Source organism: Cyphomyrmex costatus, unplaced genomic scaffold, assembly GCF_001594065.2.
Source record: "Cyphomyrmex costatus isolate MS0001 unplaced genomic scaffold, Ccosl1.0 scaffold907, whole genome shotgun sequence".
NCBI classification, from domain to species: domain Eukaryota; kingdom Metazoa; phylum Arthropoda; class Insecta; order Hymenoptera; family Formicidae; genus Cyphomyrmex; species Cyphomyrmex costatus.
In genome coordinates, this window is record NW_017280492.1 from 185,439 (window position 1) to 196,348 (window position 10,910).

The 10,910-nt window shown below is 31.7% G+C and overlaps 1 protein-coding gene across 1 annotated transcript; it reads right to left on the reverse strand.

Moving 5' to 3' along the window:
• Positions 1–3,093: 3,093 nt before the first annotated feature.
• LOC108781766 (serine protease nudel-like) lies at positions 3,094–10,476 on the reverse strand. The gene is made up of 13 exons (XM_018549842.1): positions 10,443–10,476; positions 9,270–9,432; positions 8,677–8,846; positions 8,502–8,615; positions 8,329–8,429; positions 7,446–7,603; positions 6,822–7,010; positions 6,675–6,744; positions 6,350–6,515; positions 6,030–6,209; positions 5,142–5,379; positions 3,519–3,632; positions 3,094–3,394 (listed from the first exon to the last, which is right to left on the reverse strand). The coding sequence occupies exons 1-13, from the start codon at positions 10,474–10,476 to the stop codon at positions 3,094–3,096; spliced, it is 1,998 nt and encodes a 665-aa protein (XP_018405344.1).
• Positions 10,477–10,910: the final 434 nt, after the last annotated feature.

The following is a 10,910-nucleotide window of genomic DNA, read 5'->3' on the forward strand; positions in this document are numbered from 1 at the left end:
TTAATAAAACGAATATTAACGTATGTACATCATAGAATAATTTTTACTGTAAGTTTTACTAAATAGTTAGATAAACTACACAATATTTAACAGGTACAATACATCTGTTGAACATTTAATAACTAATTATTAAGCACAAATACAAACTTATTATTGTGTGTTATTTGATAACATTTATAATTATATTATTAATAATTATATTATTGTTCATATTATGTAGATTATTTTCAAAATTTATGTTTAATACAGAAATTGATATTATTTTTAGTAAATTATTCGAATAACATAAATTTAAATCTATAATATAACTATGTAATGTAATTTAAAATGCTTTACATACTTTGTTGTACATTTAAGACTAGATTTTGCGAATTTATGTTTTTTTTATAACTTACCTTATATGTATTTCAGACAATTAAGATACATGCTTTGTAATAATTAACAATAGTAAACGATCGTTATCATAACAAACTTAGCATAATTGCAATCTTGCCAGTATGGAAGGACACCGCAAACTGATGATGATTCTTTTTCAATATTAATATTTTTATATTCTGTTTAGACAATAAACAAGAAGAAGGAAACCAATAACGGTCAAAACCGTTAATTATTATTATATTCTGTGCAGCGTTGACATTGATTAAGGTCATTAATAAATGCGATAGTGTCAATCATCCATCACATTTATTGTTGTATAAATATTTAATATCGTTATATGGCTAGATTCTTCTTGTTTGTTTGTGTTTATCATTTATACGGTCTTACAAAGATTTTAATATTTGTCAAAATTTAAAATTCAATATTTTTATATTTTTTCGTTTATTACTGTTTCTATTCTAATCCAAGTGATAGTAACTTTAATTTTTAAAATAATAATATCACAAAATTACGCTAATTCAAACAAAATTCATAAAGCAATGTTCTTTAATATGTCTTTCAACATATTATTAAGATCCAATAAGATGCTATAAGCATCAAAAATTTGTGGTATTACCACGGTAGTTAATTAGAGCTGTATTGTAAGTCTGAAGGATTTTCGGCACGCGTTTTAGGGGACTACATACGTGGTATATAAATTTCATACTTTAACATACCTTATATATGATCGCACTAATAACAGCGAATAGCTCTCATTAGCCTTTATATTCTTGTTATTTGAAATTTTTGACAGTCTACTTTAATTGATTTGTTTAATGTTCCTTAATAACTCAACTTAATTGATATATATATTTGTAACCTAATTTTTCTGTATATATATCTAAGATTTTTTAATTTTTAATTACATAATATAATAAATGGCGCTGCTATATCTTAATATTTACTTTTGCTCAATGAGCAGTTATACATATATTCATGTTCGTACCGACATTTTTACCGTGAGCTGCTGGCGTGTATGAAGCAATCGGTAAGGTGCAACATCCGACCTGTAAAAAGTATACGTACCTCGCGTGCTTGGCTGAGTGAGTTAATAAACGATGTAAATAACTGAAAAATATTTGCCAGCATTAAATAATATTCACAAGAGCGCTACAAACTTAGTTATTTATTTATTGATTACATTACATAATTTTTCTCACTTTTTTTGAGATATTGGATAGTAAATCTTATGATTATCCGGAAATATAGTATTAATATAGCCGAAAAAAAAAATATTTAATTTTGAGCTGACAGCGAAAGCATAAACAAATATATAATAATTTATGGCATGTTTATAACATAAGATATATTTGCACTAGTTATAATAAGTGATACATATGAATGGAAAAACGTAGTTATAGATGCATACGGAAGTAAAATATCTATTATTTTCATATCCCCATCGTTTTCGCTCGAAAAAACCAGGAAAGGAGTTTCCGCGTGGCTGTTGTTACGGAATTCACCGATGCTGAGGAACATATCTGCGATCGGGCTTTTAAGGTAAAGGAATGGCACGTAAAGTATACTAATTGAAAAAAATGCAAGTAGCAAAAAATATAGATAATACATTCGCATTAAAAATAACAAAAATTATAGTTTTATATTTTATAAATTTATCATACAACATTTATTGAAAAGCTTATATATGGATTGTTTATATAAAAATCTTATATGCTAGCTTCTTGCTTCATATAATATATTTTTTGTTTATTCTAATAGGATATAATCTTTTTCTCTCTTTTGCAAGTAAAAAATATTTTCTTACGTATTATGTTTAATATGCCAGTCATTTGTCAAGTTTTTAATTTAAGAATAGCTAAACGATAAAACGTTGTTAATTAGATTTTAGATTGTTTTCAAGCAAAGCTAGTGCAGCATGCAAATATGTAGGAATGATGGAAGACGGATAGACGAAGATGCGATAAAGTCGAGCATTGGACGAAGAAGAAAAGGAGAAATGGAATTTAGCGAATGAGGCCGCTGCTATTAGAGGCAAACGATTGCGCTCTCCTGGCAAGTTGCTTTCAAATACCACGGAATGACGGAAAACGGTATCCATTCACATTCCCGTAGTGACTAACTCGCGTTGTTTCTTACGTGACGCACATGCACGTGTGCTCGAAGCGGTCACATATTGCGGGATTAAAATATTGAATTAATTTATGCAGATTTTTATTTATTATTTTGTCAAATACATACAAAGAATAATATAGTATTATTTTTTCAATTGAAAAAGAATCTTTTCTAATGTAATTAATTCGTTTTGTATATATTTGTGGTTCTGATATTAACTAAAACTAATTTCTAGCGTATAAAACTTAATGAAACACTAGACAATAAAAACAAAAATATAAATTATAGAAAATATCTTTCTAGAAGATACAAACAAAAATAGTAATAATAAACTTATTTATCAGAATGCAAATAAAATTATTTTTAATGTAAATAATTTACTTTAGTGGTACATCGTAATTTTTATACTAATTGTAAGTGAATAAATTAATTTATAATACATAAAATTTAATGATACACTTCTTAAAATGATCCATGTTTCTTATATTAACTGTTAAGATAAAAAATATCTTTCACACACTCGATTGTCACGTCGTGAACAAGAAGTAGAGTGAAATTATTTTAACATGATTGATTTAATTTTTAAGTAATTATATATTTATACTAATTGCTGCACTTGATAAAGAGACGATAGCAGGGTTTCTCTGGCCGGACCAAAGTTATAAGCGGTTTATCATCACGCATGGTTATCCACGTGTCCGAATTTAATCGTATCATATAAAAATCATCGCGAGATGGAACAACAGCCTGATTAAGCGATTGATACTTGTAATCGATAATTCCATTCATGTAACCGCTGTTTTTACACACGTTTACTGCCTCCTCCTGTGACGTCACTTCTGACGGATAACATAGAGTGTGCCATACGCCGTAGGAACGTTGCATTACTTTGCCTGCAGCAGATCTGAGAAGCAATTCAGCATAGTTACGTGAACGTGTGTTCGTTACTCCATTTCGTCGACATTTAATAATATTTTATATCATCCGTACAGCAATGATACGGTGTAGTTTATTCCAGTTAATCTCACCTATCTGTGAGTTGTTGTATCCTTGTGCAATCCGTTTCGTCTTCACCATTCGGACAATCATTGTCGCCATCGCACACGAAATCTTGCGAGATGCAAGTAAAATTTTTGCTCTCTCTGCACATATAATGTACATTTGTGTATACATATAATTACTGATCGTAAAATACAATTTTTACAAGATTTTTCATTTAACTTTCGAAGCGCTGGTCAGATTGCACCTCCCAAAACTGCTGTTAATTATGCACTTTAATTGCATGCGGATAACTCGACTAATTTCAAGTCATATTGCAGACACTGTTATGTTATACGATATGAAAAGTGCAGTAAATGTGCTATAAAACTGTATTTATTCTGCGCTGATTATATGCACTTATAATGCGCTTTTTATAGTGGATTTTGAAAGCGCTTTTAAAACGTTAAAAAGCTGCTAAAGGCTGCGTTCCGTTTCAGACATATGCATGTATTTTATATAGTAAGCGTCACGTATACTATAGGAGAATGCGCGCATATGCGTGAAACGGAACGCAGCCAATGTAATGCACCTGCATACGCGCTTTTTTAGCGCTTTTTAAGCGCTACTGTGCTACATGGGCGTCAAAATTGAAATTAGAGCATTGTCCAAAATTACCCCTGCGAAAAATAGATTGTTCCGCGAAATCCACACGTATCCCCTTATTGAATCCAGCCCCTCAATTATAACTATTGTAAGTTATTATTACTCTATGAATATATGTTTCGTCTATTCAAGAATCGCGAGAAAGTATAACACAGTGAGCTACATTTCTTTTTGACACTAGATTATTTCACTCGCTCTATATGCATATATTTCTCATTATGCTTTATATCAAATTTTTTATGACTGTGTCAATTTAAAGATTTCTTGTTAAAATATCTTGTTAATATTTTATTACAGAACTACAGAATATGAAGTTCAACATCCTGAATTGCAAGATATTGATGTGATTGAATTGTCACCGTAACTCTGTATATCATTACCCTGACTCCTCCAATAAAAAATGAAGCAACCGTGACTATTCATAGCTTTTTCAAAGAAGCAGAACCATTTGAGACCGGTCTATGATTTAATCAGCCATACTTTTTAAAGTTTTGCTCACAAATTTTCATACATCTTTTGAATTAAGGGTGAGCAAACGAAAATTCCCACTGAGCATTCGTGAGAAAACGATGAGCAAACGAATGCATGAAGAAAAAAAATCGATTTTTTAATATTGGGGGGCCAGCTTCACACGGGTCAAAGGAGGTATATTAAATTTGTATTAGCTGCAGAAGTAACTCCAAAGAAAGTTGAAGCGTTCTAAGGTTTATTATTTTATTTAATTTGAAATAAAAAAAAGAAATAATTTGAATAAATCCACTTCTTATTAATGTGCATACCAATAACAACGCTGCACTCTCATCATCCCTAATTACTGGATTTCATATATATTAGTTTTAATTTATTTAATATGTAAAGTTATATATGTATACTGAAAGGATAACCTAATGTAAAGGTCGAAACGTTCAACACTGATGTTTATTATTAAAGCAATATTTTTCATATTGATATCCGATGCTTATATCCTTCTTACAGATAATTATTTAATATTGTATTATCAATCTTACCTGTTGCATTTGAAACTGGCATTGGTGCATTGACATTCTTCTGGCGATTCATCCGTTTTATCGAGACAATGTCGTACTCCGTCACACAATCGTTCTGGCGTAGTTAGTTTTAAATATTCTGCGCAGCTACATATTACAGGCTCATCCGCTCCGTTCGAGCAATCCACTTTTCCATCGCAAAATGCACTCTTTGAGATACATTCACCATTTCTGCATCGTATTTCTGACTTTGCGCATTCTACACAAAAATGCATACTAATTGTAAGAATATACGCATAAAAAAGAATTATTTAACAATTAATTAAAAACTAAGTTAATAAATTTGGTGACACCGAAAATGTTCTACCAAGTTTCTGTGAAAAATGAGATTGAAACGCTTAAACAAACGCGTTATATCTCTAACAATAAAGAAGACTATAAAAGATTCAATATTATTTTAAAGTACAACGTCCAATCATTAATTTGACCCTCTTTGAAATCTGTCGCAGATTGGGTTAGTCAGCTGTAAATTTAAAGAAAAAACAGCAAAAAATAATCAGAAGCACGTTTTTCAGGCGTTTCATTCATCTTATTTTTCTCAAAAGCTTGATATGATGGATCAGTTTCATTAAAGGAGTTGGATCTAGCTGTTTAAAAATTATGGGGGAAAATACTCTTCTTTTCAAAACAGCACAAAAAATCATATTGCAGATCTGTGTTAATTAACAATTCTACTTATTGTTAGTAAAAAACATGATAGCAGCAACTAGGTACATATTACTCTGCACAGGTAATCATTATACAAATTTATATGTATATAAAATTAATGCACATGCAGAATTGCAATAACTACAAAATTTAATATACCGTCTACATTAATTCTATTATACATTATTCCAAATTATTTACTATTGTTGGTCTCGTTTCTTCTTCTAATTTGTTGCATTTGTAAACACATCCCATTCTTCTCATCCGCACCGTCTCGGCAATCCATCACACCGTCGCATACCTGATTCCAAGAGATGCATTGTCCATGGTTGCATCGAACACCGTCACATGCGGCTTCAGGCGTTGATTCCGACACTTCCTCTATAATACCAAGATGGAAAAATTCAATTATGTTAGATTATTTCATCGTTCTATATAAAAATACCACAATCGTAAAGTATATTGGATGACTAAAAATTAATGGTGTAAACGTGTCTTTATATCTGTGTAAGATAACTTACCCAAAGCTTGCGTAAGATAAGCATGGATGTAATCAATGCTTATCAAGTTCCGCGTGCTTCTGAAGCTGCACGGACCGTCTTTTTCTTGAAACGCAGCCACGAGATACCATCCTTTCTTGCTGCGACAAAACACTGTGCCGCTCCAATTCGAAGAAGTTCCATTGTTCTAAACACATGCGAAAGATAAAGTCGAAATTTAATTATTACATATACTTTGTTCATTGTTATTTCGATTCTTATTACGAAGCAGACATTCGGTGCCTGAAGCTTCGACGAAACAACGATAGCACTTGTCGCAATTTTGGAGGACTGGTTGAAGAAAGACCGATCGTGTCACACGTTCGTTGTCTGTACCGATTGCTACACATAAATCATCTTTTGCCGGTGGATATATTCTGCGAAAATATTTAACAAATAGTTATATATGAAAGAAAACAATATGTAATAACGAATATATAATCAATATACACACTTCTTCTCTAAAAACAGCGGTTGCACGTAACGTGTATGATTTACTGCAGTTTTCAAGTGAAGCAACGAGACATTTGTTCTTTTCACATCCCTGATTTCGTCAACGACCGATATCTGTTGATGAGGTCCGTCCACGTAAAGAAACGAGCGACTTTGGCCGAGCAGAGCCGTCGTATAATTCACTGATAATCTGCAATTTATTCTTCATCATTATACTTATACGAGTATCCTTTCATCGATATTTATCGAGAGAATCTGATGAAATATAATTGTAATGAAGAATTATTAAATTGGACACAATTCTTCGTTCGACAAAATTGCACGAAAAGAACAATTTCACTGAAATATAATTAAAAATAGACGCTGATATGAAAATAATTTTATTATTATTACTGTCAAAATAATTATTATACGTATAAAGAATTCAAACATGATGAGCAATGCTGCAAGAAGATATTCTAACAATCATCAATTTTTGAGTGTCTTGCATAATTATTATAAATAATTCAACAACATTTTTTTTAGATTTATATAATTTTTTATATTTTTTGAGAACAAAACTCTTCTTTCTGTGTGCATTTTTGAGATAAGAAGGTATTTCGAAAGGAAAACAGGATTTACTCACCTGATATTTTCCGTGCAGCTCGAACTGGACAAGAGCCAGTCTGACTCTAAGAGTAAGGCCGAGCAGTGATAACGACCGTCGACGAATATGGCTGCCAGCCACGGCCACAGGTAGGTATAATTTCCGTTTCTCGGACCACATGCGAATCGGCGCTGCTGCTTAAAACCGGTTTACAGCGAAACCGTAATGTTGTACACGTCTCGCTTCCCTCACTCTCTGCGACGTCCTGAGGTAAAGATTTGTAACTCGTCGTGTTGTCCCACTTTCGTGAGAACTTTGTTTCTAGTATCGTTTTGTTCACAACAACCTTATCCAATGATTGCAAACCCCTGCAAACAATTTATATTTTCCACACTTATTCTTTTTTTATTATTCATACATACTAATATAGTAATTATTCGTATATACGAAAATAGTAATAATTAACGTGTTCAGAAAATTATACATAAATTGTAAATAAATCGGTTATTTTAGAAGCTTTATAAATAAATTTTTGTTCAAATTGAAATATCTGGGATTTAACAAAATCTGAAGAGAGAAATAGATACATAATTGTCTAAAATATTACATTAATTAAGCATTCCTTTCCCAAGATATCAGATTCACAGAAAACAGTGACTTATAATGACTTACATTTTCCTTATATTAAATTATTGTACAATAAAAATATACTCAACAATGAATTACTTTAGCGAACTGAAATTCAATATGTTACAAATTTGCTTTTTTTATAAATTGAGTAGACTTTTTAAAAATCAAGTTAAATATTTTTGAACATTTGATAGTCAAACGTACGTAAATCCGAAATATCTGCACATGTTCTCTCCTATATTATCGACGTTTTTGTGTTATTCTCTAATATAACTGTCTGAGGGCATTCTACATGCCATGTATCGTTATAATATCTATTCAGTAAACCTTCCGTGTTTAAAGCGGACCAATTATCGCTATCCACATTAACGTATTCCCCGTTTGTCAATGCAACTGAAAAAGGACATTGCTATTTATGTCATTTGACATTTTTTTAGACAAATATTATGTAAGACACAAACTCACTGCAGTCAAGCTCGTCCTCCCTTAAAGAGCAATCGAAATTTCCGTCACACCTTTCCGTCATCGGGATGCAACCTCCACTCCTACTGCAACGAAACTTGTTATTGTTGCACATACCTGAAATGATCGTTTCGTTAGATAGGTAAAATCAACGGCGAAATTACGAATGTTTGAATACCACAATATTTTTCGTCCGTTTCATCATCGCAATCCAGATGTCCACCGCAAATTGCCGTGGGGTGGAAATTCAACAGATAATCTCTGCATGTACAGTCTTCTTCATCAGTTCCGTCCTCACAGTCTAAGTGTTTATCGCATCTTTTATTGATTTTTATAGTTTGGATTAGACTGGAAATGAGATAACACTAATTCAAAAGTCTGAATTTTAATTAAATCTTAATTTTAATGTCAAATAGTTCAATTTTTCTTTTGATATATATATATATATTCAAATTTGGATTATACCTACTTATTAAAATATACTTATTTGTTAGAGCATTCATTCATTTTTACAAGTTTTGTTACTTTCTTTAAAATTAATTAAGTGCAAGCAATTATATCAATCTTCTTTTTGTTATACACGTATATATAAAAATTGGATTATTTATATTAAAATATACTAAGTATTTATTAATTTTTATACAGACTATGTTATTTTGATTTCTTGAAATTAATTAGTGTCTTTCAATTAATATAAATTAAATAGGTCCTACGAATCTAATGTCAGCTTTGGAGGATTAGTACTGAAATTTATAGTATTTCGTAACCCACTTTGTGCAGGTAAATGTTGATCTAATGTTCGACGTCGTTGTTTTAGGCGTTTTCGCGTAGGTACCCACAATATTTGAATTTTCATTATTGTAAGTCTGTATTTCTGTCTGATAGAAGAAATAGGAAGAAGTTGAAACAGGAATTGCTTCCGTGTCCACTTCTGCTGTAACATCGAAATCGATTAAATTTTAGTATTACATAACCAACATAAAATTCATTTTCAATTATTTTATTAAGAATCCGAGGCTTGACAATTATAAAAGAGATTAGTATAATTTATCGGATATATAAATATATAATATATATTATAGGATCAATGCTTTTCTCAATAGGAGAGAATAAGAACTTCCTCGATCCTGAAGATGATACATATCGCGCCTAAAGTATGATACAATGGCTTGAAATGCAAGCGGGACGGAGCGCAGCGGGCTCATCAAGGATACGACCGAGCTATACCGCACGGCGTAATGTGGGTAATACGTAATGAGGACTTTACACATTCCTGAAAGTTAACCGGTTTCTCTGCTCGTCTCTTTCGCGCTTCTGCTCCGGGGAAGATTTCTCTATGTTCGCGTCTCGCTTCAATCCTTTCTCCACTCTGCCTCGTCTCGCCGGCTTTGAGTCCAGTTCAGCGCGCGTGAATTCACGGACCGTCGGTAATTCACACCGAAACGATCATTAGTTCAGGCACACACAACTTGTACGTTGCGCTGCTTTGTCCGTGCCCTTGTTGCAGATTAAATACGTTAACAATTATACACAATTATACATGAAAATTGTATCGGCAAGACGTAATGTATCTTTAATTGCACGAACTTTGCTATTAAAGTAATAGTTATGCAAAATATCGAATAAATGTCTGATATTTTGCACGACTGAAATATTTTCAAGAAAAATGTTTCTTGATTTCTTTCTTCCTTGAATTCCCCTCACTACTGATTTTTCATTATTACTTTCTATCAGACTCGAAAAGACGATTCTGACACGCTCTACGAAGAATTCGCCATTCAGTTTTAAAGATTGGCCGCAATCTAGCTTGAATCCGGCTTCGCCTTTTAAGTTTCATTATAACGCTTATACACTTGTATGTAGTGTTTCGCGCGCCTGAATGTGTAAAGATGCACACAGTAACGTCGAGGTATGACAAACTTTAGGTGATGGAGGCAACAGTACCCTGTGGAATATAATTATACGTAGTGTACCCCATGTTGATTATAATCAATGTAAATTTCGTTGGATAACAACGGACTGTCGAGAAAAAACTGAACGTTTATAGTCAGTTTGTGACTGTTCATAATTATTATATAGAAAAAGAACAAGGCAAGTCATATATTTAGATTATTATACAAAAGAGAATGAATTTAACTGAATAGTAAAATCCATGAAGAGAGATATATACGAGAGATATGAAATGATAGTTTCATTACGTAAAATACACAAGGAGTGACTCCTAGTGCCCTTTTCTTTCCAAATTTGTATTTGATTTATACAGGAGTTCTTTGTTATTTAAAATTATTACACATGTTGTACATCTCATTATTATAAACGTGAAATAATTTTTATTGAGACACTACAGGAAATAATTACAAAAATGTGATCGAATGATTATTTTTTACAAATAATGAGCTATTCGCAATATAT

Excerpts from the sequence above, each read along its gene's own strand:
- LOC108781766 (XM_018549842.1), bottom strand. The coding sequence starts at position 10,476 with ATGGGGTACACTACGTATAATTATATTCCACAGG. Across the intron at positions 8,847-9,269 it reads TCAACATTTACCTGCACAAA|TCTAATCCAAACTATAAAAA; the intron begins GTGGGTTACGAA and ends TCTCATTTCCAG. Across the intron at positions 6,516-6,674 it reads ACGAACGTGTGACACGATCG|AACAATGGAACTTCTTCGAA; the intron begins GTCTTTCTTCAA and ends GCATGTGTTTAG.